The sequence below is a fragment of the Pezoporus flaviventris genome, unplaced genomic scaffold (assembly GCF_033815535.1).
Source record: "Pezoporus flaviventris isolate CSIRO_AGI_PZ_B2104156 unplaced genomic scaffold, CSIRO_AGI_Pfla_v1 ptg000036l, whole genome shotgun sequence".
Lineage (NCBI taxonomy): Eukaryota > Metazoa > Chordata > Aves > Psittaciformes > Psittacidae > Pezoporus > Pezoporus flaviventris.
Window position 1 is genome coordinate 42,677,503 of NW_026892584.1, and position 27,146 is coordinate 42,704,648.

Here is a 27,146-nt window from a genome sequence, read left to right on the forward strand (position 1 = left end):
CACTGGAACAGGCTGCCCAGGGAGGTTGTGGAGTCTCCTTCCCTGGAGACATTCAAAACCTGCCTGGACGCATTCCTGCGTAACATTATCTAGGTGTTCCTGCTCCGGCAGGGGGATTGGACTAGATGATCTTTCAAGGTCCCTTCCAATCTCTAGCATACTGTGATACTGTGATAATGTGTGAAAAGTCTTCATTACCACTGTATTTAGAATCTGTGCTGTCATTAAGTAGCCACTTCAGCAGATAGTTGGGTATACTCAAATCTTTTGCAAATTTAAGCTGGGGTTTTCAGGTTCAGAAAATGCTAACAGCACTATCAGTAACTCACAATACTCGAGTTATTATTCATATGGTGAGTTTATTGTGAATTAAGAATACAGTGTTTTAATGATACACATGAAGGCTGTCACATATGCACTTTGTTTTTTGTTGTGAACTTGAGAGAAGCACTAATATAAACAGAGAAGCAAATTATTATATACATCTCCTGTCCCAGAAAAATCTTTGAAGCAATTCCACCACTGTGGCAGATCATTCTGTGTATTTAAGTATTCAGTAAATATATACATAAAAATTTATTTATTCACATTTCAATAATTATTCTTTGTCAGAATGTTGTTTGGGTTTTTTTTTTGGTATCTTAAAAATGTGAGTTAGTTACATGGTTTTTGGTCTTGAATTTATTCTGGTTTTCTTTTAAAATTCTTTTAAGGCTAAATATGACCCACCACAATAATGAAAAAATGAGAAGAGAGGAAGAGGTAAAGAGTTAGTCTCTCTACACTAGTATTTTGTTTTCATTTTGCATTTTAAAATGTTCATGGGATATATATATATATATTACCTTAGCTGAAATAAAGAAAAATATTTTAATAAGAAAGAAAAAGTAGGTCAGAAAGGTCCAAAATCTAAACATGTAAGTGTACTTCTCATAGTACTAGGTTATATTCCATTTTGGAAGTAATCTATAATCTAAACATAATCATGAATAAGTTTTAGGTTTTGTTTAATTTTCAGTTACTAAAAAATTAAGAAAACATTCTTGTCTGTACATGTAGATTATTTTATTTTCATTGAGAATTGAGAAAAGATAATTTTCATTTGGTTTTATCTCCAGGAATATTAGATTGACTATCTTTTTCTTCTTCCAACAAGATTAGTTCAGTTCTTGCTGAAGATGTCACGATAGTTCCAGAAACTGGAACATTAGATGAGAGCACATCAGCTTCAACTGTTTCATCCTCTGTTGTATCTTTAGGTGATAAGCTTTCTTGTGCATCAAAAAATACATCAGGTTTATCTGATGGGCTATCTTCATCTGAGATTCTTCCCTCTCCATGACCCATCTCTTCTTTGTCAACAGTTTTAGCCTTTTTGGAAGGAGATGTGAAACCAAGCTTGGGAAATCTAAACCATCCAGTTTTTTCAGTTTGCTTAGAAGAATCATGACCTGATGTGTCAGCAGGTTTCACTTCTTCTGGAACTAACTTTTTTACTTCTGTTTTTGAATCTGTGCTAGTTTCATCACCAGAAGATGAAAAGCCAATACTTGGAAGCCAAAATTTGAATCTTCCAGGAGATCTTTTACTATCAGTCTTTTCTTTTCCATTGGTTATGTCTTTTTCTTCACCTTTTAGTGCTTCAGCTACATTCTCATCTTTAGAGAGAGGATCTGCAGTTATTCCCTGCAGTGATTGACCAGGAAGACTCTCTTCAAGTTTACTGGAAGGCTTTACTTCAACAGCAGATGTTTTTAACTTTGGCAAACTTACTTCTCCAATAGATTCTTCAATCTCACTGTGTAGATTGTCAGATAGTTTAAGCTCAGCACTGTCAGTCCTCCGTGCTGCTCCTCCAAAACTTTCATCAGCATATTTAGATGTGTTCACTGACACACCCTCTGTTGGAGATGGCTGCTGGACTAGCACTTCTAAGTTGCTATGTGATTCAGGCAACTTCACCTTGAGCAATGAGAATCCCAAAGCAGGAGTTTTGACTTCTGATGAGAGAATCTCTGATTCTTTCACTATTTCAGTAGTATAAATCTCACATCTTTCAATAGCAACATGTTCAGGTTCTACTTTCTCACTCGCTTCTTGGCCCTCTACATATGACCAGTGAATGTCTTGCCCTGTGTTTGGAAGGGAGGACCCTATGGTAGTAGTCATCTGTGCTGTTTTAATGTCAGGTTCAGTTAGTGTTAGAATTTTGCTTTTTGCTTTTAGAACACTACCCTCTAGAGCCACTGGTGTTTCTTTGGGGATATCAGAGCTTTCTTGCAGTTGCACTACTTCAATGTCAGTACTAGATCCCTTTGGATCTGTTACCACTTTTGACACTGAAACATCAGCTTCAATTGGAAGAGCTTTGAAAGTAAACCTTGGTATTTTTAGCTTGGGAATTTTTGTATTTACTTCTGGGTCATCTTGTGATTCGTCTGCTGTTATTCTGGCAGATGCTTCCATATGCTCTAGAGATGGACGTTTCAGGCCAATAGATTTTTCTAATTTTTGAAACTGCATCTCTGCTGCGCCTATTTCAGCTTTAGATACTGAATCAGCTTCTGACTTTGGCAAATTGATATCATCTTCAAAACCCTCGACTTCTGAATGCAACACTCCAAACTTTGGAATCTTAAACTTGTATGTTTTAATTTTACTTGTTTCTGCTCTATTTTCTACTTGCACTTGCCCTCCTGCAGACATGTCCTTTTCAACACTTTCCACTTGAAATTTCATTTCAGGATCTACTTTAGCAAATTTAACGTCCATCTTCACTACTGGAACTTCTACCATTAGATCTTCCAGCTTAGCTGTAACATAAGCACCATCTTCTGATCCCTTTGCTGTAGACCACTCACTCACAGGCCTTTTCAATTGGCTTCCTTCACTGTCTTTTCCTGTAATTTTCATCTCACCCTTTATCTTTCCTCGTTTAATTACTGCCTCTTGATTTTGAATAACTAGCTCTTCCTTTGGAAGACTAACATCTATTTTCTCCTGCATTGCATCCAGAGTGTTTTCAGCTGATGATGGTATACATCCTGTTCCTGAAGTCTCTAACTTAGAGGAACTTTCTGCCTTTGGGACTTCTATATCCTGTGATTTGATTTTATGCCCTTGAAGAGTCAGAGTACACGTAGAAAACCTATCTGTTAAACTGTTATCTTTATCAAATTCTGCTGGAGATACTGTGAGTTCTGAAGTATACTTTTTTTGTCCTTCAGCACTGTGCTTAACTATATCTGCATAAGTTTCAGTTTTTGGAATATTCACTGTGCTATCTACTCTTTCTGTGGACAACAAAATATCTCCTTCCATCTTTGCCAAGCTAACATCAGAACTCTTCACAGAATCTCCTAATTTTGGAATCCCTTCTTTTCCAATAGTCATTTCAGTGACTGCATGTGGTAATGCGAATGGATTTTCAGGAATACTCATTTCAGTTTGTACTTCAGCAGAGGGAATGACTGCCTGAGCTTCTTCCATACATCTTTCGATATAAGCATCACCTTTTTTTTCCTTTAAGGATGTCCTGCCAAATGCAGGTATTCTGAATTTCGGCATTTTAAACCATCCCTGATGTTCTTCAGTCTGACCTTCTTCAGCTTTTATATCATATTCTTCTTTTAATTTGATATATTTCTCCTCAAGGCTCTCAACAGCTCCCTCTGTCATTGGTTTAGACACTGACTGGAGGCTTACATCTACCTTTGGTGCTTTGATGCCAGCTGTCAGAATTTGAGGTGTTTTTATCTTACAAACACCTACTCCAGGATCTGACATATTAGATGTAAGTTCTGATACTGGAACTCCCACATCAATGTCAGCAGTTTCCTTTGTCATTTTTAGCTGGGGTACCTCAGCTTCTATTTTTGGAGAGTTGATTTCTGTCTCTGGGCCTTTCCCTTTTGTTAGGGAAATTCCAAATTTTGGCTTCTGAAATTTGGGCATTTTAATCTTCCCTTCAGCACCTTCCAAATTAATCTTTCTTCCATCCACAACTAATGACTTTTCTGTTATTATTTCAGGGCTCCTCGGTTCTATTGGAGTTTCTTCTTTAGGGAACTTAATACCTGTTTTCTGAATGGTATCTTCATTGGTAGAACTTGATTTTAAGACAAGTTGTTGAAAACTCCCCTCTGAAAGAGGCAGAGCAGCACCGATCTTTGCTGAGCTGACTCTCATTTCAGTTTGGGAGGCTCCAGTTTCTATTTTTGAAAAGTCCAGAGTGGAGATCTTAACATCAGATGGTTTTATGCCTATTTGTGTCCCTTCTTGTGTTCTTTCAAAATCGCTTCTTTCTATATCAGGTGTCTGTATTGAATCATCACCCTCTCTCTCTGTTTCAAGAATAGTAGTGTCAGCTTCAACTTTTGGTGAACGAGTATGAGGTTTGGGAACCTTGATCTTGGAGAGTGAAATTTTAGGCATGACAAATTGAGGCTTTTTACTTGGATTTTTCTGTTCAGTTTTTCCTGCAGATATTTCCAGATCAAGGTCTGGCCCACTACCTTGGTCATCAGTTGCAGTTTCTCTCACTTCTGTGTCTATTTTGCTTGACATTGCAGCAAGTTTATGATCTTCCAAATTCACTCCAGAATCCAGTTTAACACTTGTTTCTTTCTTTGGTGACCAACTAAAGGATGGAAGTTTGAATTTTGGCATTTTGAAATGTCCTCCTTCTCCATCTCCATCCTGCTTTCTTTCCCCTTTAGTTTTTAGTACTGCATCTGAATCCTCAATACCAGTGTCTGGTTTTGGAATAGAAATGTCAGCCTCTGATGCCCTATTGTCAGCTTTGGTCATTTTGACTTTAGGGCTGTAAGTTTCTGTTCCTGTACCACATTCCACCTCCCATTTTGGTGCTTCAACAGCAATGTCAGCTATTTCTACCATTGGTTTTAGTTGAGGAACCTTGACTTCTGATTTGGATTTTCTGACCTCCTTTTCTGACCCTTTCCCTTTAGAATCTGTAATTCCAAATTTTGGCATTTGGAATTTAGACATTTTTGTTCTCCCTTCAGCACCTTCCATTTTTATTTCTACATCACCCATAGCAATTTCACTTGATGTTCTTTCAACACTTGTGTCAAGACTCTTCACCTCAAGGGAGCCTTCAGTTGTCATCTTAATATCCGAGGGGGAGAGGCTGGCATTAGCAGCGGCAGATTTCAATGTCAGGTCATTTTCTTCACATGTAGGAAGTATGACCTCACCTGTAGGCATACCCATCTCTATTTTGGGAGCTCTGATTTCTGCTTTGGAAAATTCTGAAGTTGGGACTGTAATTTTTGTCATTTTTATGTCCAGTTCTGCCCCTTCTACACTACTTCCTTTCTCAGATTCCTGTACTGAAACACCTTTTTTCTCTTGTTTGGGACCGCAAGTGTCAGTTTCCAGTACAGGCAGAGATACCTGGACTTTCTGACCTTTCATTTTAGGGAATGAGATCTTTGGCATGGTAAACTGAGACTTCTTGATTCTGCCCTTTCCACCATCTTTTTCTATTGATGTGTCAAATTCTACATGAAGGTTTTGATTCTCAGGGGTAAGAAATATTAATTCAGATTCTGTGTCTTGAGACAGAGTAGACAAAGCTGGTTCTTGCAGATGTCCTTCCACTTCAGAAGGAGCAATACCTTCTTTCTTTGGTGACCAACTAAACGACGGGAGTTTGAATTTTGACTTTTTAACTTTGTTTTCTTTCTCCCCAGTGTCCATCTCTCCTGAAAATACTTCCTGTTCTGCCTTGCATTCTAAATCTGGGCCATCGATTTCCACTTCTAGTTTTGGCATGCTAACTTCCATTGATGGGAGACAGACATCCAACCTGGGTGCATCTAGAACAATTTCAGGTGAAGGCTTGTGCATCTTTACGCCAAACTCAGCATCACAGATCTGAGTTAGTTTGTCAATATCAGCCATATCAGATGTTGTGCTTTCCCTGGAAATTTCAGATTCCTCTTTGGAACCAATGTCACTTACTGATGGTTTTCCCACGGACAAAGAAAATCCAAATTTTGGTCTTTGGAATTTAGGAATTTTAACTGTAAACTCTGTGTCATCTACAGGTATTTCAGCAGATGGTAGTTTACATCCTGGCTTCAGAGTTCCTTGCTCCAAAGAAGCATTTTCACTTAAAAATTCAAAATCTGTTACTGAAATATTCTCATCAGCAAGAGATGACATTTTGGACTCAGATTCTACTAGATTCATTTGATATTTGGTAAGAGTAATATCACATTTTGGTAATGGGGAATCCTGCTCATATTTGGAAGAACCAATATCAACTTTGGAGAAACACAAGACAGGAATTCGTAACATTGTATTTTTAGAGCAAATAACTCCCTTATTAACAGTAGGAACATCAGCTCCAACCCTACCTGAAATAACAGCAGGAGTATGCTCTGTTACAGAATAATAAAGAGAAACTTTGCTGGAAGCCACCTCCAGGCCGCTTTCGGCATCAGGACCCTGCACAGTGCCTTCGCCCTCCGGGGCATCGGCCTGAGCCTTGGGAAGTGAGGCCTCGCCCTTTGGCAGGCTGACCTGCACGTGGGGAGCTTTGACTTTGGGCAGCTTGACGCTGGGCATCTTGACGTCGGGCATCTTAAATCGGCCTTTCTCACCGTCCCCTGCGGCGCCCGTCTCGACTGTCACCTCCACACCGGGCGCTTGGATCTCGGCCGCGGGCAGGCTCACGTCGACCTCGGCGCTTCCCGAGGGCACCGTCACGTGGGGCTCCTTGAGGCTGACGTCCATGTCAGCGGCCACGGTGCCCTTGGCCTCTCTGCTGCTGGACCAGCCGAAGGACGGCATGCCGAACTTGGGCATCTTGAACTTGCCGTCCTTGGTCTTCACGGCCTCCTTCTCTGGGGCTTTGGCTTCTCCTTCGAGGCTGAGGGCTGCCTCGGGCGCCTGCAGCTCAACGCTGGCCTTTGGAAGGGTGACGTCGACAGATGGGAGGCTGATGTCCGCCTTGGGAGCTTTGATGTCCGCTTTGGGCATTTTGAGGGAGGGCTTCTCCAGCTTCCAGCCGGCCCCTTCGCTTTTGCCGCTGGGGATGTCGGCTTTGAGGCCCAGCGCGGTGCCCTCCCCTGCGGCCGTCACTGTGGCGGACGGGAGGTCGACCTGTGCGGTGGGCAGGCTGAGCTGGCCTTCGAGCGCCTCCGCCTTGGGGGGCGACACTCCGAATTTGGGCTTGTCGAACTTGGGCATCTTTAACTTCCCTTTCAGGCCCGTGGTTTCCAGCTCGGCCGTGTCTAGGGAGCCTTCGGCAGAGGGGGCTTTCAGGTCTATGTCAGGCGCCTGGAGCTCAACGGAGCCTTCCACGGAGGGCAGCCTGATGTCGGTGGCCGTGACGCTGATGTCGCCAGCCTTGAGGCCAGCCTCCGGGAGGCTGACGTCGACTTTGTCCAGTGAGACGTCTGCGTCCAGTTTGGGAGCCTTGACGGTCGGCTTGGAGAAGACGACGCTGGGCACCTTGACTTTCGGCATGTGTATTTTCATGCCGCCGCTCTCAACTTTGCCGGCAGCCACCTCCAGGCCGCTTTCGGCATCAGGACCCTGCACGGCGCCTTCGCCCTCCGGGACATCGGCCTGAGCCTTGGGAAGCGAGGCCTCGCCCTTTGGCAGGCTGACCTGCACGTGGGGAGCTTTGACTTTGGGCAGCTTGACGCTGGGCATCTTGGCGTCGGGCATCTTAAATCGGCCTTTCTCACCGTCCCCTGCGGCGCCCGTCTCGACTGTCACCTCCACACCGGGCGCTTGGATCTCGGCCGCGGGCAGGCTCACGTCGACCTCGGCGCTTCCCGAGGGCACCGTCACGTGGGGCTCCTTGAGGCTGACGTCCACGTCAGCGGCCACGGTGCCCTTGGCCTCTCTGCTGCTGGACCAGCCGAAGGACGGCATGCCGAACTTGGGCATCTTGAACTTGCCGTCCTTGGTCTTCACGGCCTCCTTCTCTGGGGCTTTGGCTTCTCCTTCGAGGCTGAGGGCTGCCTCGGGCGCCTGCAGCTCAACGCTGGCCTTTGGAAGGGTGACGTCGACAGATGGGAGGCTGATGTCCGCCTTGGGAGCTTTGATGTCCGCTTTGGGCATTTTGAGGGAGGGCTTCTCCAGCTTCCAGCCGGCCCCTTCGCTTTTGCCGCTGGGGACGTCGGCTTTGAGGCCCAGCGCGGTGCCCTCCCCTGCGGCCGTCACTGTGGCGGACGGGAGGTCGACCTGTGCGGTGGGCAGGCTGAACTGGCCTTCGAGCGCCTCCGCCTTGGGGGGCGACACTCCGAATTTGGGCTTGTCGAACTTGGGCATCTTTAACTTCCCTTTCAGGCCCGTGGTTTCCAGCTCGGCCGCGTCGAGGGAGCCTTCGGCAGAGGGGGCTTTCAGGTCTATGTCAGGCGCCTGGAGCTCAACGGAGCCTTCCACGGAGGGCAGCCTGATGTCGGCGGCCGTGACGCTTATGTCGCCAGCCTTGAGGCCAGCCTCCGGGAGGCTGACGTCGACTTTGTCCAGTGAGACGTCTGCGTCCAGTTTGGGAGCCTTGACGGTCGGCTTGGAGAAGACGACGCTGGGCACCTTGACTTTCGGCATGTGTATTTTCATGCCGCCGCTCTCAACTTTGCCGGCAGCCACCTCCAGGCCGCTTTCGGCATCAGGACCCTGCACGGCGCCTTCGCCCTCCGGGACATCGGCCTGAGCCTTGGGAAGCGAGGCCTCGCCCTTTGGCAGGCTGACCTGCACGTGGGGAGCTTTGACTTTGGGCAGCTTGACGCTGGGCATCTTGACGTCGGGCATCTTAAATCGGCCTTTCTCACCGTCCCCTGCGGCGCCCGTCTCGACTGTCACCTCCACACCGGGCGCTTGGATCTCGGCCGCGGGCAGGCTCACGTCGACTTCGGCGCTTCCTGAGGGCACCGTCACGTGGGGCTCCTTGAGGCTGACGTCCACGTCAGCGGCCACGGTGCCCTTGGCCTCTCTGCTGCTGGACCAGCCGAAGGACGGAATGCCGAACTTGGGCATCTTGAACTTGCCGTCCTTGGTCTTCACGGCCTCCTTCTCTGGGGCTTTGGCTTCTCCTTCGAGGCTGAGGGCTGCCTCGGGCGCCTGCAGCTCAACGCTGGCCTTTGGAAGGGTGACGTCGACAGATGGGAGGCTGATGTCCGCCTTGGGAGCTTTGATGTCCGCTTTGGGCATTTTGAGGGAGGGCTTCTCCAGCTTCCAGCCGGCCCCTTCGCTTTTGCCGCTGGGGATGTCAGCTTTGAGGCCCAGCGCGGTGCCCTCCCCTGCGGCCGTCACTGTGGCGGACGGGAGGTCGACCTGTGCGGTGGGCAGGCTGAGCTGGCCTTCGAGCGCCTCCGCCTTGGGGGGCGACACTCCGAATTTGGGCTTGTCGAACTTGGGCATCTTTAACTTCCCTTTCAGGCCCGTGGTTTCCAGCTCGGCCGTGTCTAGGGAGCCTTCGGCAGAGGGGGCTTTCAGGTCTATGTCAGGCGCCTGGAGCTCAACGGAGCCTTCCACGGAGGGCAGCCTGATGTTGGCGGCCGTGACGCTGATGTCGCCAGCCTTGAGGCCAGCCTCCGGGAGGCTGACGTCGACTTTGTCCAGTGAGACGTCTGCGTCCAGTTTGGGAGCCTTGACGGTCGGCTTGGAGAAGACGACGCTGGGCACCTTGACTTTCGGCATGTGTATTTTCATGCCGCCGCTCTCAACTTTGCCGGCAGCCGCCTCCAGGCCGCTTTCGGCATCAGGACCCTGCACGGCGCCTTCGCCCTCCGGGACATCGGCCTGAGCCTTGGGAAGCGAGGCCTCGCCCTTTGGCAGGCTGACCTGCACGTGGGGAGCTTTGACTTTGGGCAGCTTGACGCTGGGCATCTTGACGTCGGGCATCTTAAATCGGCCTTTCTCACCGTCCCCTGCGGCGCCCGTCTCGACTGTCACCTCCACACCGGGCGCTTGGATCTCGGCCGCGGGCAGGCTCACGTCGACCTCGGCGCTTCCCGAGGGCACCGTCACGTGGGGCTCCTTGAGGCTGACGTCCACGTCAGCGGCCACGGTGCCCTTGGCCTCTCTGCTGCTGGACCAGCCGAAGGACGGCATGCCGAACTTGGGCATCTTGAACTTGCCGTCCTTGGTCTTCACGGCCTCCTTCTCTGGGGCTTTGGCTTCTCCTTCGAGGCTGAGGGCTGCCTCGGGCGCCTGCAGCTCAACGCTGGCCTTTGGAAGGGTGACGTCGACAGATGGGAGGCTGATGTCCGCCTTGGGAGCTTTGATGTCCGCTTTGGGCATTTTGAGGGAGGGCTTCTCCAGCTTCCAGCCGGCCCCTTCGCTTTTGCCGCTGGGGATGTCGGCTTTGAGGCCCAGCGCGGTGCCCTCCCCTGCGGCCGTCACTGTGGCGGACGGGAGGTCGACCTGTGCGGTGGGCAGGCTGAGCTGGCCTTCGAGCGCCTCCGCCTTGGGGGGCGACACTCCGAATTTGGGCTTGTCGAACTTGGGCATCTTTAACTTCCCTTTCAGGCCCGTGGTTTCCAGCTCGGCCGCGTCGAGGGAGCCTTCGGCAGAGGGGGCTTTCAGGTCTATGTCAGGCGCCTGGAGCTCAACGGAGCCTTCCACGGAGGGCAGCCTGATGTCGGCGGCCGTGACGCTGATGTCGCCAGCCTTGAGGCCAGCCTCCGGGAGGCTGACGTCGACTTTGTCCAGTGAGACGTCTGCGTCCAGTTTGGGAGCCTTGACGGTCGGCTTGGAGAAGACGACGCTGGGCAACTTGACTTTCGGCATGTGTATTTTCATGCCGCCGCTCTCAACTTTGCCGGCAGCCACCTCCAGGCCGCTTTCGGCATCAGGACCCTGCACGGCGCCTTCGCCCTCCGGGACATCGGCCTGAGCCTTGGGAAGCGAGGCCTCGCCCTTTGGCAGGCTGACCTGCACGTGGGGAGCTTTGACTTTGGGCAGCTTGACGCTGGGCATCTTGACGTCGGGCATCTTAAATCGGCCTTTCTCACCGTCCCCTGCGGCGCCCGTCTCGACTGTCACCTCCACACCGGGCGCTTGGATCTCGGCCGCGGGCAGGCTCACGTCGACCTCGGCGCTTCCCGAGGGCACCGTCACGTGGGGCTCCTTGAGGCTGACGTCCACGTCAGCGGCCACGGTGCCCTTGGCCTCTCTGCTGCTGGACCAGCCGAAGGACGGCATGCCGAACTTGGGCATCTTGAACTTGCCGTCCTTGGTCTTCACGGCCTCCTTCTCTGGGGCTTTGGCTTCTCCTTCGAGGCTGAGGGCTGCCTCGGGCGCCTGCAGCTCAACGCTGGCCTTTGGAAGGGTGACGTCGACAGATGGGAGGCTGATGTCCGCCTTGGGAGCTTTGATGTCCGCTTTGGGCATTTTGAGGGAGGGCTTCTCCAGCTTCCAGCCGGCCCCTTCGCTTTTGCCGCTGGGGACGTCGGCTTTGAGGCCCAGCGCGGTGCCCTCCCCTGCGGCCGTCACTGTGGCGGACGGGAGGTCGACCTGTGCGGTGGGCAGGCTGAACTGGCCTTCGAGCGCCTCCGCCTTGGGGGGCGACACTCCGAATTTGGGCTTGTCGAACTTGGGCATCTTTAACTTCCCTTTCAGGCCCGTGGTTTCCAGCTCGGCCGCGTCGAGGGAGCCTTCGGCAGAGGGGGCTTTCAGGTCTATGTCAGGCGCCTGGAGCTCAACGGAGCCTTCCACGGAGGGCAGCCTGATGTTGGCGGCCGTGACGCTTATGTCGCCAGCCTTGAGGCCAGCCTCCGGGAGGCTGACGTCGACTTTGTCCAGTGAGACGTCTGCGTCCAGTTTGGGAGCCTTGACGGTCGGCTTGGAGAAGACGACGCTGGGCACCTTGACTTTCGGCATGTGTATTTTCATGCCGCCGCTCTCAACTTTGCCGGCAGCCACCTCCAGGCCGCTTTCGGCATCAGGACCCTGCACGGCGCCTTCGCCCTCCGGGACATCGGCCTGAGCCTTGGGAAGCGAGGCCTCGCCCTTTGGCAGGCTGACCTGCACGTGGGGAGCTTTGACTTTGGGCAGCTTGACGCTGGGCATCTTGACGTCGGGCATCTTAAATCGGCCTTTCTCACCGTCCCCTGCGGCGCCCGTCTCGACTGTCACCTCCACACCGGGCGCTTGGATCTCGGCCGCGGGCAGGCTCACGTCGACCTCGGCGCTTCCCGAGGGCACCGTCACGTGGGGCTCCTTGAGGCTGACGTCCACGTCAGCGGCCACGGTGCCCTTGGCCTCTCTGCTGCTGGACCAGCCGAAGGACGGCATGCCGAACTTGGGCATCTTGAACTTGCCGTCCTTGGTCTTCACGGCCTCCTTCTCTGGGGCTTTGGCTTCTCCTTCGAGGCTGAGGGCTGCCTCGGGCGCCTGCAGCTCAACGCTGGCCTTTGGAAGGGTGACGTCGACAGATGGGAGGCTGATGTCCGCCTTGGGAGCTTTGATGTCCGCTTTGGGCATTTTGAGGGAGGGCTTCTCCAGCTTCCAGCCGGCCCCTTCGCTTTTGCCGCTGGGGACGTCGGCTTTGAGGCCCAGCGCGGTGCCCTCCCCTGCGGCCGTCACTGTGGCGGACGGGAGGTCGACCTGTGCGGTGGGCAGGCTGAGCTGGCCTTCGAGCGCCTCCGCCTTGGGGGGCGACACTCCGAATTTGGGCTTGTCGAACTTGGGCATCTTTAACTTCCCTTTCAGGCCCGTGGTTTCCAGCTTGGCCGCGTCGAGGGAGCCTTCGGCAGAGGGGGCTTTCAGGTCTATGTCAGGCGCCTGGAGCTCAACGGAGCCTTCCACGGAGGGCAGCCTGATGTTGGCGGCCGTGACGCTGATGTCGCCAGCCTTGAGGCCAGCCTCCGGGAGGCTGACGTCGACTTTGTCCAGTGAGACATCTGCGTCCAGTTTGGGAGCCTTGACGGTCGGCTTGGAGAAGACGACGCTGGGCACCTTGACTTTCGGCATGTGTATTTTCATGCCGCCGCTCTCAACTTTGCCGGCAGCCACCTCCAGGCCGCTTTCGGCATCAGGACCCTGCACGGCGCCTTCGCCCTCCGGGACATCGGCCTGAGCCTTGGGAAGCGAGGCCTCGCCCTTTGGCAGGCTGACCTGCACGTGGGGAGCTTTGACTTTGGGCAGCTTGACGCTGGGCATCTTGACGTCGGGCATCTTAAATCGGCCTTTCTCACCGTCCCCTGCGGCGCCCGTCTCGACTGTCACCTCCACACCGGGCGCTTGGATCTCGGCCGCGGGCAGGCTCACGTCGACCTCGGCGCTTCCCGAGGGCACCGTCACGTGGGGCTCCTTGAGGCTGACGTCCACGTCAGCGGCCACGGTGCCCTTGGCCTCTCTGCTGCTGGACCAGCCGAAGGACGGCATGCCGAACTTGGGCATCTTGAACTTGCCGTCCTTGGTCTTCACGGCCTCCTTCTCTGGGGCTTTGGCTTCTCCTTCGAGGCTGAGGGCTGCCTCGGGCGCCTGCAGCTCAACGCTGGCCTTTGGAAGGGTGACGTCGACAGATGGGAGGCTGATGTCCGCCTTGGGAGCTTTGATGTCCGCTTTGGGCATTTTGAGGGAGGGCTTCTCCAGCTTCCAGCCGGCCCCTTCGCTTTTGCCGCTGGGGATGTCGGCTTTGAGGCCCAGCGCGGTGCCCTCCCCTGCGGCCGTCACTGTGGCGGACGGGAGGTCGACCTGTGCGGTGGGCAGGCTGAGCTGGCCTTCGAGCGCCTCCGCCTTGGGGGGCGACACTCCGAATTTGGGCTTGTCGAACTTGGGCATCTTTAACTTCCCTTTCAGGCCCGTGGTTTCCAGCTCGGCCGTGTCTAGGGAGCCTTCGGCAGAGGGGGCTTTCAGGTCTATGTCAGGCGCCTGGAGCTCAACGGAGCCTTCCACGGAGGGCAGCCTGATGTTGGCGGCCGTGACGCTTATGTCGCCAGCCTTGAGGCCAGCCTCCGGGAGGCTGACGTCGACTTTGTCCAGTGAGACGTCTGCGTCCAGTTTGGGAGCCTTGACGGTCGGCTTGGAGAAGACGACGCTGGGCACCTTGACTTTCGGCATGTGTATTTTCATGCCGCCGCTCTCAACTTTGCCGGCAGCCGCCTCCAGGCCGCTTTCGGCATCAGGACCCTGCACGGCGCCTTCGCCCTCCGGGACATCGGCCTGAGCCTTGGGAAGCGAGGCCTCGCCCTTTGGCAGGCTGACCTGCACGTGGGGAGCTTTGACTTTGGGCAGCTTGACGCTGGGCATCTTGACGTCGGGCATCTTAAATCGGCCTTTCTCACCGTCCCCTGCGGCGCCCGTCTCGACTGTCACCTCCACACCGGGCGCTTGGATCTCGGCCGCGGGCAGGCTCACGTCGACCTCGGCGCTTCCCGAGGGCACCGTCACGTGGGGCTCCTTGAGGCTGACGTCCACGTCAGCGGCCACGGTGCCCTTGGCCTCTCTGCTGCTGGACCAGCCGAAGGACGGCATGCCGAACTTGGGCATCTTGAACTTGCCGTCCTTGGTCTTCACGGCCTCCTTCTCTGGGGCTTTGGCTTCTCCTTCGAGGCTGAGGGCTGCCTCGGGCGCCTGCAGCTCAACGCTGGCCTTTGGAAGGGTGACGTCGACAGATGGGAGGCTGATGTCCGCCTTGGGAGCTTTGATGTCCGCTTTGGGCATTTTGAGGGAGGGCTTCTCCAGCTTCCAGCCGGCCCCTTCGCTTTTGCCGCTGGGGACGTCGGCTTTGAGGCCCAGCGCGGTGCCCTCCCCTGCGGCCGTCACTGTGGCGGACGGGAGGTCGACCTGTGCGGTGGGCAGGCTGAGCTGGCCTTCGAGCGCCTCCACCTTGGGGGGCGACACTCCGAATTTGGGCTTGTCGAACTTGGGCATCTTTAACTTCCCTTTCAGGCCCGTGGTTTCCAGCTCGGCCGCGTCGAGGGAGCCTTCGGCAGAGGGGGCTTTCAGGTCTATGTCAGGCGCCTGGAGCTCAACGGAGCCTTCCACGGAGGGCAGCCTGATGTCGGCGGCCGTGACGCTGATGTCGCCAGCCTTGAGGCCAGCCTCCGGGAGGCTGACGTCGACTTTGTCCAGTGAGACATCTGCGTCCAGTTTGGGAGCCTTGACGGTCGGCTTGGAGAAGACGACGCTGGGCACCTTGACTTTCGGCATGTGTATTTTCATGCCGCCGCTCTCAACTTTGCCGGCAGCCACCTCCAGGCCGCTTTCGGCATCAGGACCCTGCACGGCGCCTTCACCCTCCGGGACATCGGCCTGAGCCTTGGGAAGCGAGGCCTCGCCCTTTGGCAGGCTGACCTGCACGTGGGGAGCTTTGACTTTGGGCAGCTTGACGCTGGGCATCTTGACGTCGGGCATCTTAAATCGGCCTTTCTCACCGTCCCCTGCGGCGCCCGTCTCGACTGTCACCTCCACACCGGGCGCTTGGATCTCGGCCGCGGGCAGGCTCACGTCGACCTCGGCGCTTCCCGAGGGCACCGTCACGTGGGGCTCCTTGAGGCTGACGTCCACGTCAGCGGCCACGGTGCCCTTGGCCTCTCTGCTGCTGGACCAGCCGAAGGACGGCATGCCGAACTTGGGCATCTTGAACTTGCCGTCCTTGGTCTTCACGGCCTCCTTCTCTGGGGCTTTGGCTTCTCCTTCGAGGCTGAGGGCTGCCTCGGGCGCCTGCAGCTCAACGCTGGCCTTTGGAAGGGTGACGTCGACAGATGGGAGGCTGATGTCCGCCTTGGGAGCTTTGATGTCCGCTTTGGGCATTTTGAGGGAGGGCTTCTCCAGCTTCCAGCCGGCCCCTTCGCTTTTGCCGCTGGGGATGTCGGCTTTGAGGCCCAGCGCGGTGCCCTCCCCTGCGGCCGTCACTGTGGCGGACGGGAGGTCGACCTGTGCGGTGGGCAGGCTGAGCTGGCCTTCGAGCGCCTCCGCCTTGGGGGGCGACACTCCGAATTTGGGCTTGTCGAACTTGGGCATCTTTAACTTCCCTTTCAGGCCCGTGGTTTCCAGCTCGGCCGCGTCGAGGGAGCCTTCGGCAGAGGGGGCTTTCAGGTCTATGTCAGGCGCCTGGAGCTCAACGGAGCCTTCCACGGAGGGCAGCCTGATGTTGGCGGCCGTGACGCTGATGTCGCCAGCCTTGAGGCCAGCCTCCGGGAGGCTGACGTCGACTTTGTCCAGTGAGACATCTGCGTCCAGTTTGGGAGCCTTGACGGTCGGCTTGGAGAAGACGACGCTGGGCACCTTGACTTTCGGCATGTGTATTTTCATGCCGCCGCTCTCAACTTTGCCGGCAGCCACCTCCAGGCCGCTTTCGGCATCAGGACCCTGCACGGCGCCTTCGCCCTCCGGGACATCGGCCTGAGCCTTGGGAAGCGAGGCCTCGCCCTTTGGCAGGCTGACCTGCACGTGGGGAGCTTTGACTTTGGGCAGCTTGACGCTGGGCATCTTGACGTCGGGCATCTTAAATCGGCCTTTCTCACCGTCCCCTGCGGCGCCCGTCTCGACTGTCACCTCCACACCGGGCGCTTGGATCTCGGCCGCGGGCAGGCTCACGTCGACCTCGGCGCTTCCCGAGGGCACCGTCACGTGGGGCTCCTTGAGGCTGACGTCCACGTCAGCGGCCACGGTGCCCTTGGCCTCTCTGCTGCTGGACCAGCCGAAGGACGGCATGCCGAACTTGGGCATCTTGAACTTGCCGTCCTTGGTCTTCACGGCCTCCTTCTCTGGGGCTTTGGCTTCTCCTTCGAGGCTGAGGGCTGCCTCGGGCGCCTGCAGCTCAACGCTGGCCTTTGGAAGGGTGACGTCGACAGATGGGAGGCTGATGTCCGCCTTGGGAGCTTTGATGTCCGCTTTGGGCATTTTGAGGGAGGGCTTCTCCAGCTTCCAGCCGGCCCCTTCGCTTTTGCCGCTGGGGACGTCGGCTTTGAGGCCCAGCGCGGTGCCCTCCCCTGCGGCCGTCACTGTGGCGGACGGGAGGTCGACCTGTGCGGTGGGCAGGCTGAACTGGCCTTCGAGCGCCTCCGCCTTGGGGGGCGACACTCCGAATTTGGGCTTGTCGAACTTGGGCATCTTTAACTTCCCTTTCAGGCCCGTGGTTTCCAGCTCGGCCGCGTCGAGGGAGCCTTCGGCAGAGGGGGCTTTCAGGTCTATGTCAGGCGCCTGGAGCTCAACGGAGCCTTCCACGGAGGGCAGCCTGATGTCGGCGGCCGTGACGCTTATGTCGCCAGCCTTGAGGCCAGCCTCCGGGAGGCTGACGTCGACTTTGTCCAGTGAGACGTCTGCGTCCAGTTTGGGAGCCTTGACGGTCGGCTTGGAGAAGACGACGCTGGGCACCTTGACTTTCGGCATGTGTATTTTCATGCCGCCGCTCTCAACTTTGCCGGCAGCCACCTCCAGGCCGCTTTCGGCATCAGGACCCTGCACGGCGCCTTCGCCCTCCGGGACATCGGCCTGAGCCTTGGGAAGCGAGGCCTCGCCCTTTGGCAGGCTGACCTGCACGTGGGGAGCTTTGACTTTGGGCAGCTTGACGCTGGGCATCTTGACGTCGGGCATCTTAAATCGGCCTTTCTCACCGTCCCCTGCGGCGCCCGTCTCGACTGTCACCTCCACACCGGGCGCTTGGATCTCGGCCGCGGGCAGGCTCACGTCGACTTCGGCGCTTCCCGAGGGCACCGTCACGTGGGGCTCCTTGAGGCTGACGTCCACGTCAGCGGCCACGGTGCCCTTGGCCTCTCTGCTGCTGGACCAGCCGAAGGACGGCATGCCGAACTTGGGCATCTTGAACTTGCCGTCCTTGGTCTTCACGGCCTCCTTCTCTGGGGCTTTGGCTTCTCCTTCGAGGCTGAGGGCTGCCTCGGGCGCCTGCAGCTCAACGCTGGCCTTTGGAAGGGTGACGTCGACAGATGGGAGGCTGATGTCCGCCTTGGGAGCTTTGATGTCCGCTTTGGGCATTTTGAGGGAGGGCTTCTCCAGCTTCCAGCCGGCCCCTTCGCTTTTGCCGCTGGGGATGTCTGCTTTGAGGCCCAGCGCGGTGCCCTCCCCTGCGGCCGTCACTGTGGCGGACGGGAGGTCGACCTGTGCGGTGGGCAGGCTGAGCTGGCCTTCGAGCGCCTCCGCCTTGGGGGGCGACACTCCGAATTTGGGCTTGTCGAACTTGGGCATCTTTAACTTCCCTTTCAGGCCCGTGGTTTCCAGCTCGGCCGTGTCTAGGGAGCCTTCGGCAGAGGGGGCTTTCAGGTCTATGTCAGGCGCCTGGAGCTCAACGGAGCCTTCCACGGAGGGTAGCCTGATGTCGGTGGCCGTGACGCTGATGTCGCCAGCCTTGAGGCCAGCCTCCGGGAGGCTGACGTCGACTTTGTCCAGTGAGACGTCTGCGTCCAGTTTGGGAGCCTTGACGGTCGGCTTGGAGAAGACGACGCTGGGCACCTTGACTTTCGGCATGTGTATTTTCATGCCGCCGCTCTCAACTTTGCCGGCAGCCACCTCCAGGCCGCTTTCGGCATCAGGACCCTGCACGGCGCCTTCACCCTCCGGGACATCGGCCTGAGCCTTGGGAAGCGAGGCCTCGCCCTTTGGCAGGCTGACCTGCACGTGGGGAGCTTTGACTTTGGGCAGCTTGACGCTGGGCATCTTGACGTCGGGCATCTTAAATCGGCTTTTCTCACCGTCCCCTGCGGCGCCCGTCTCGACTGTCACCTCCACACCGGGCGCTTGGATCTCGGCCGCGGGCAGGCTCACGTCGACCTCGGCGCTTCCCGAGGGCACCGTCACGTGGGGCTCCTTGAGGCTGACGTCCACGTCAGCGGCCACGGTGCCCTTGGCCTCTCTGCTGCTGGACCAGCCGAAGGACGGCATGCCGAACTTGGGCATCTTGAACTTGCCGTCCTTGGTCTTCACGGCCTCCTTCTCAGGGGCTTTGGCTTCTCCTTCGAGGCTGAGGGCTGCCTCGGGCGCCTGCAGCTCAACGCTGGCCTTTGGAAGGGTGACGTCGACAGATGGGAGGCTGATGTCCACCTTGGGAGCTTTGACGCTTGCTGACTTAGTCTTATTTGTTTCTACTGATTTCTGTGTTGTTATACTTAATTCAGCTTTTTTTATTTGAAGATCAGATTTTTTAGTCATTATATCTTCTTCTTTCTCCTCAATGTGATTCTTTATATAAGAGGTTTTTACAGCTTGATTTTCTAGAGTTGCCACCTGTAGTTCTGGCCTTTGTCTTATATCCTTATCATCTTTTGTTTTTCCTTTTAAGTTCGTTATTTCATTTTCAGCACTTGGAACCGTCATTTCTTCTTCTGATGCACTCACCTCTTGTTTTGGTCCTGCATTTACAGTTACTAATTTTCCTTCATTGTCTCTTACATGACATTCTGTTTGCTCTTTCTCATCTTTTGCAGTTGCCCATGTAAATGTAGGCATTTTAAATTTTGGCAGTCTGAATTTACTGTCTTTTCCATCCATATCTTTTTCTCCTGTTTTCATGCTGAAGTCCATTTTCGATGTTTTATCACTTGTTGGCATTCCATCTTCAATCCGTGCCTTCAGCACAGTATCTGCTGGTTCTGTTGTGCTTTCTTCTCTTGGTATTTTCCTGTCAGTTTTCGGTGTTTTTTTAATTTTTAATGACGGCATTTGTATTTTCCAAGTAGAAAGTTCTGATTCTGCATCAGGCATGTTAGTTTTCATTCCCAAATTTCTGCTGTCCTCTGAACTCATATCAGCTGTTCTTTCTGGTACTGTATGTGGAAAATCACTTCCCAGTTTGGTCTTTTTAGTCTCTGCTTCTTTTAATTTGGTCATTGAAATCTCAAATTTTGGTTGCTTAATTGTCAATATTTGTGTGTCTTCTGCTTGTTTTTCATTTGTTTCCAGTGTGTCAGTTGTGTGTAATTCTGCTCTAGCAGCTGTTTCTAGACCTTTTACCTGTATAGATTCTTGTGCTCTGTGTCCCATCATGTCTATGTTAATTCCAATTTCTTCTTCTGTTTTATCTGCTATTACTTTCTGTTTCTTTTTTCGGGATTTTGAGGAGGCTGTTAGTACTTGTTTAGTTGGGCTTTCTTTCAGATCAGGTGTTTCTAAACTGGGCTTTGATATCTGTGTTGTTATAGCTGATACTTCAGGTACAGTAAATTTTGATGTTGAGTCCTTGTCTTTTTTAATGCTTATTTCTACTTCAGGGCACTTTTTTGCATAAGATGGAATGCCATTTTGCATATCATTTAAGTCTTTTGTTAAAGTTTCATGTACCTCTGCTGTTTTAGTTTTGTAAGCAGGCAATGTGGTATATTCAACAGTTACAATTTCAGGATTTTCCAGGCTGATATCTTCTTTATGTATTTTCTCTCTTTCATTTAACAGCGTAGTTTTTATTTCTTTTTTTGGCCTGTCTTGAGGTTCTGGTTTGGATCTCTGCATTTTGAATCCAATGCTTGGGAACTTCAGTTTCTTTTGGCTTCCTTTTTTTTCTCTGATGTGGACTTCTTGTTGAAATTGAGACTCTGTGTCTGTGCTTGTAGGGGAAATATCCTGTATACCAGACTCATATGCATCTGACGTACTATGAGATCTCCTGTGCCCCAGTATCTTTTTACTTTTGATTGACTGGAATTTTGGCCATGACAATCTATCTTTTTTAGGTCTCTTGCTTCTTCCTACCCTTTGGCTTACAATTAATGTTTCCCTGTCTTCTTCTGAAATGTCTTTTCCTGAAACATGCAGTGTTTCTTCAGGAATGCTGTCACTGAGTTCTTTTTGCTGAAAGAATAATTAGTAATCAGAAGATTAAAACTAAACTAAATATAGATTCGACATGAAATAAAATACATATTATACAATACATAGATGTACTTTTTATTCACAGTATCTGGTTGTTATATAAAAAAAGTGAAATATATATAAAATACATGAGAATGTTGTATATAATTCAGGCAGAAATTACATTTTAAAAATGGATTATATGCCTGTAATATATGGATTTCTGAAGGTTACGTTCTTCGCAAAACATTGCAGTAAATAGAGGTTTCTAGATGTATCTTTATGTATGTCTGTACAAATATATATATATAACATTTATATGTATATGAAGAGAAAAATAATTTTGAGTGTGATGGAAGCTATGAGCAGATCATGCCTAAACAGATACCAGTGGCTAAACACACTTTTAAGAAAAAAAAATAATTTATGAGCTTCTGAGAAAAATATTTACTGTTATTTTACATTTTGGACAATACTGAATATAAATATTAGAGAACTTATCTCAGCCTGTTCTATCAATGGACATTTAACAACAACAAAAAATGGTTCCTCACTAGAGAATGTTTTTTCCACCCTAGCACAAGATTGTGACTTTATCGAAAACCTCTAGCTTTCCTCGGATATTAAAAAAGCTGCAAATATTATGTGGGAATTTTTTCTTCTCATGAACATTCATGCTAGTGAGTTTAAGCACATATCTAAGTATTATTATTAAGCATTATATCTCAGTGTGTATTTTCTGGTCTATTTCTACATTACTAAAGTGTTAGCCAATTTTTTTAAACTGATCAATTATCTACCTGGTTTCTTCTTTCCTTTTTGTACTGGGCTGTAGAGTGAGTGTGTTCTAACTCTTCTTTCCCAGCAATTTTTCTTTTGAGGCTGAATTGGACTCTGTATGGCTCGGAATACTGGAGAATCTTGAGTGCATCTTCATACTTGATATTATCGAAAAATATCGTAGCACTTAGAAGCTGATCACCTGCAAGTGGAATCAAACATCATTTTATGCAGTTTTTCAAATTCTGTTGAATTAATTCACACAAAAAAAATCACATCCTATTTATTTAGAGTATAAAATTATGTTCACATAAGAGAATCACAGAATAGCTAAGTCCTCTGAAAAGGACCTCTGGAGATCATCTAGTCCAGCTGCCCTGCTCAGGGAACAGTTAGCTACAGCCAGTTGCTTAGGTCTGTGTGCAGTCAGGTTTTGAATATTCCCAAGGATGGTAACTTACAACCTTCCTAGAAATCTTGATCCAGTGACTGAACACCATGATAGTAACAGTTTTTTATTACATTTTTCAATACTTAGACTTTGGACTTTTGTTTTTGTTTAAATCATTATTTATTGTAGTTTTGTGGCATATTATTTTGTGAAAGAATTGAAGGTAGGTTCTTCATGAATGTTATGATTTGGGTTGTTGGGGTTTGTTTTTTTTTCATTTTAGTTGTGTATATATTAATTTCTATGTATCTTTTTCACTCTCAGTAAAAATTTGGTGTTTTTTTTTTTCATGGTATAAAAAAAAATCACATTATTAAGAAACTGATCTTTGAAATTATTAATATGGAAAGGTTAAGCTCACACATAACATTAGTTGGTTTAGGATCTACTATTTCTATTACCCAAAGAGATGGGAGATCAGGTAGGCATCTATACGCACACACAGCTACACACCTGATTATTTTAAAATATATTAAAAAAAAAAACAAAAAACAAACACCAAAAAAAAAAACAGAAAATCAGACTGTACCTTCTCTCAGGCTAAATATTTTTGAAGCAGGAGACTCTTTCAGTACTTTTTTAATAAATATTCCTTCATTTTCTCCACCTATCACACTAAAACCACTAGCACCAGCTTCCACTTCTGTTTTCAGGGTCACTTCCATTGTCTCCTAGATACAGAAAAAGATGTGAATTTATAATTTTTATTCATTTGTATCAGTGTTCTATGTTAGTATAAAAAATGAATCTCCTAAGTATATTTTTAGTAGCTCAATAAAGATTATCTAAAATAGAGAATGTACTTGTTCATTGAAGGTTTGATTCTCTTCTACATTAGAGCTAAACACGTGTTAGGGTTATGCTAGATCAGGGGTATAAGGAAAATAAATTACAATTTTAAAATGTGATACATATAGAATCTTTTAGGGCTGAAAGATTGTATTTTCTGTGAAGATGTTAAATCTGAATTAGAATAAATGGGCCAGAAAAGTCAGACTAAGAGCTAATTCTGTACTATACTCAAACCAGAGAAGGCCAAAGAATACTAAAAAGGATTATGAAAATATCGCAATAGGACAAGTGTTCATGTCTGTTCCACAACTAGGCAATTTGTGAAGTTCCTGGTCAAAACAAGTCTAAAGTGATTCTCTCCCCATTTGTCTTTCTCTCTGTCCACCCATCCACATCTGTGTGTTGTAATAGACCTTAATATTTTGCAAGCCACATGCCTAAAACTACAGAGTGCTATTATACCAACCTCTGGATGACTCTGTTTTGATTTATCTGTAGAATACTTCTTTTTTTCTTCTTGAAGCTGAAAACCAATTTGCAATTATTTAGCATTCAGAAGTCATGCTGTTGTAAAGTAGAACAAAAGTCCAAAAATCAGTTAAAATTCCTGGTTTACACTAAGAACTCAGGCTGACTTTACTGGCAACAAAGCAAAACTGGCATCTACAAGTGCAACATACAACATGAATTATTTAACTATATTATTCCCAGTAGTAAATGAGATGCTAAGACCTCCACGCATTGTACCAAAATTTGCATTAATGAATGCCAGAGGCCAATTATATTAATACATTTGGGAGCTTTTCTGTATGAAACTCATGTAGCATATTTCTATGCTTTGATCTTTGTGAACATACATTTTTTTCATTTATTTGTCTTGCCTTTAAATATTCTTCTTCTATGGGATATTCATAAACTGGAGAGGATCCTTGTGGCCTTGGACGGATGTCTTCTACTGCCACTTCATTAACCTGTGCAAAAGAAATGAGTGGAGGGAATGGAACGTAAACTATTAAACAGTGACGAATTTTTTTTAGGAGAGGTTTTTATTTAGGCATAGTCTCCTTCTTTGTACAAATCTCTCATTAATAATGATGAATGTAGAATAACCAGTAACTCTTTTCTTAGATTAAGAACAAATACATCTCTCATTTAATGATGTTACCCAAGAACACAGAGACTTCTGGGAAACAAAAACAATGGTGTGCTGATTTTGGTTTTCATTCTGTATTGTATGCATCTGTGGGCTGAACAGACTGAAAATACCGACAGATCAACTAGTAAAAATTTTAAAAGGCAATAAAAATTCTCTCCTCTGCTTTATTTGTACACCTAACTTTCCCATCCTGCAGCTTCAAACTCTACTGCCCTCTAAAACTACGCAAATGTCGGAAGAGTCCCGTCAGGAATTTCTGCTGACAAGCACTTGACATGCTTCCTTCTGAAGTCAAATGACAGGGAACCCAAACCAGCTAAAGCTTTAAAGAAAAGTTACTGTAGTCAACAGTAATGTAATTGCATGTAATAGTTTGTTAAGTCTTGGTATTAAACGTATGTTGGTGAATCATGGCAAAGCGCAGATCACTTTACATTGGAGCATCATTCTGGCTTTTGAGCTGGCAGAAGCATTCCAAGCAAAAATAAAGCATTTTTGATGGGGGGAGAAATCACCAGCAAGACCCAGCTATAAACAAAATATTTAAGATCCCATTTTAGCAAAGTAACTGCCAACCTCCCCCCCCAAAGTAACTGCCAATCTCCCCCCCCCCCATACACCTAACTGTATAAAACTCACAGAATCTTCATCCTCTGCATCCGCATCACCATCTCCTAGAGGCTCAGCTGGTCTCAGCTGTTGTCCAGAACCTGAAAGCAGCATACTGGTTATTGATGTCTGCAGGAGCCATACAGAGCACAGAGCAGTCAGCCTGCAAGCTGAAGCTCTCTGGGGCAGCACACCCAGGGGATGTGCATGGGCTAGCTGTAGAAAGGCATGCTTTCATTTAGATTCACAGAATCATAGAATGGGTTGGGTTGGAAGGGACCTTAAAGGCCATCTAGTTCTAAACCCCGCCACCTCTCACTAGACCAAGTTGCTTAAAGCCCTGTCCAACCTTGCCTTGAACACTTCCAGGGATGGAGAATCCACAGCTTCCCTGGGCAACTTGTTCCAGGGTCTCAGATCTCATCAGGCTGATCTTTCCAAAGATACCAGAAATGGTCATATTCAGACATGTAAAGACTTTTGTGAAGGAGAAAATCCCCAGAAAAATGTAGAACTAGAAGTTGGACAGATTTTTCGTTTTTTTTGTTTGTTTGTTTTTTTGTTACCAATTGGGGATTGAGGTGTTTATGGGGCAGAATTGGCAGGGTTTTGACAGGGTGTGGCTATGGGGTGGTCTCTGTGGGAGGAGGCCACAGACCGCACTGTGAACATGTTTAAGAAAGAGTGGTAAATGCTGAGAAGAAGCAGTAGAAGAGAAAGACAGAGAAGACCACACCAGAGCAAGAGGAGAAAGAAGAGATGGCAGAGCAGGAGAAATGATGAAGCAAAATATGATCCTGAGTAGGGGCTAGAGGAAGAAAAGCTGACCAAGCAAAGGCAGAGAGGAGAAGGCTTGACTCTTGTGGGTCAGCAGATGCTAGAGGAACCTAACCTGGGGCAACTGAACTCAAAGCAAGGAGTGGAAAAAGAAAAGCAGCCACCATCTGCTGACCCCAATCTCCTGCACCAGCCCTCATGTCCCCAGAGAAACTGAGTGTAGCCCACAGTGAGGTTATTGGAGACCAGAAAGAGCAGAGATGTACATGAGCAGAGATGTACAAGAGCTGTGGTGTTTTTCCTTACATACTTTCTTTGTTTGTTTTTTAGTTTCAGAGGCAGTAATTAGAAATTCATTAATTGCCGTTAAATTTATTTAAATTTCCCATCTTGAAACTCTTCCTTGATTCTGACAGAGGTCTTATGACCTGGAGAGTAAACATCATGAAGACGTTATAGTCCATAAAGATTTTGCTTTCTTGGTTTTTAAAAGTATTAAGGGCAGACAGAGATGAGGTTAAGGTGATTGACTGTCGAGAGCATGATTCTCTTGACATGTATTAAATTGGGCACAGAATAATGAAAGCAGCATGAATGCATCATCATTTTCAGAGATTCGGGCTTAGCCAGTAGAGGACACTGTGGCAGAATTACACATTCCCTGATGCACAGGCTATTCTAATACAAGCATAAGTCCTTGTCCTGATAACTATGTCTCTTTACTGTCTCCATGCTTCAATTTTTTCAAGCCATCAGGCTGTCTAGCTCTCTCACACCCAGTTCTGCAACTGTCATTAATACATATAGTTTTGGCTCTCCTGAACAGATCATGTGGCTTAAAAATATGCTCAAACACTAGAGAAGACAGCCACAAGCAGAACTGTGCAACTCAGTCACTGTCTACTTTAAATGAAGAATCCTTGGGCTGGAACACAACGTTTCTGGATGTGGATATTATATGCTGTGTGTGCAGACAAGCTGGCACAACTTATGCATCTATGCAATCACTGTAACTTACACAAGTTGCCAAGCTCTTGCTTGCCAAGTTAGAATGGCTGTGATTTTGCTAGTCTTTCTTCATACTTTTTCAATCTACGTTTATTTTCTTCCTTGACTTTTCTGAAGATTAAATTATTTAGTACAGGCAGGGTTTAAAATAAGTTATGCCACGTCATCAGCGATGGACCACTTTGTTAAGATGAACGGATATAGTGTGCTTCCAGTGGGGATACCCCACATCAGTCTGTGGGATAACTTTCCAAACTCGACAGAATAGAAGACATCTTCATTAGCTATACATACATCATCTTAATCGGCTCTCTTGATTGTATTTTAGCTCCAGAGAACTAGGATCATCTGAGAAAACATCAGGACTGCCAGATCATGCCTCTTTTAACCTTCACAGAACTAGTCCTGATGCCTACAATGGACAATTCTAGAAAATGATCTTAAGGCAGACCCCAATTCAGATTAAAGACCTGCATAAATCAGATTGGCTTGTTCTGTTGTCGGGGTTTTGGTTTGGGTTTTTTGGTTGTTGGTGGGTTTTTCCTCCAAAATCTTCAGCATTTACAATATTTAATATCTCAACAAAATTGGAAAATGACCATGACCTTGTTAAAAAATTTACATATGGATTTCTGAACCTGAATTTAGGCATTTTTGCCTGAAAATGCTAGAATCCACTTGTGAATCTGCTCACCACATGTGTTTTAGTAAGCATCATATGAGGAGAAAAGCTGCAGAACTGAGGCTTGGTTGTTTAATTTGCTTATTGCTAGTAAAGATTCAGGTGCCAGCAGAAAATTCTCTAGCTGTTACTAAAATTCCAAGAGATAGCAAAGA

The 27,146-nt window shown here is 49.8% G+C and overlaps 1 protein-coding gene across 1 annotated transcript in view; it reads right to left on the minus strand.

Moving 5' to 3' along the window:
• Positions 1–339: 339 nt before the first annotated feature.
• LOC133274696 (protein AHNAK2-like) overlaps positions 340–27,146 on the minus strand; it is an 83,322-nt gene continuing 56,515 nt past the window's right edge. Inside the window, exons 3-8 of the mRNA XM_061464234.1 lie at positions 24,555–24,653; positions 23,617–23,730; positions 23,226–23,282; positions 22,497–22,638; positions 21,537–21,718; positions 340–20,736 (exon numbers count right to left, since the gene is read on the minus strand). Of these exons, the coding sequence (XP_061320218.1) occupies positions 1,099–20,736; positions 21,537–21,718; positions 22,497–22,638; positions 23,226–23,282; positions 23,617–23,730; positions 24,555–24,653 (20,232 nt within the window). The 3' untranslated portion in view covers positions 340–1,098. The remainder of the gene's footprint in view (positions 20,737–21,536; positions 21,719–22,496; positions 22,639–23,225; positions 23,283–23,616; positions 23,731–24,554; positions 24,654–27,146) is intronic.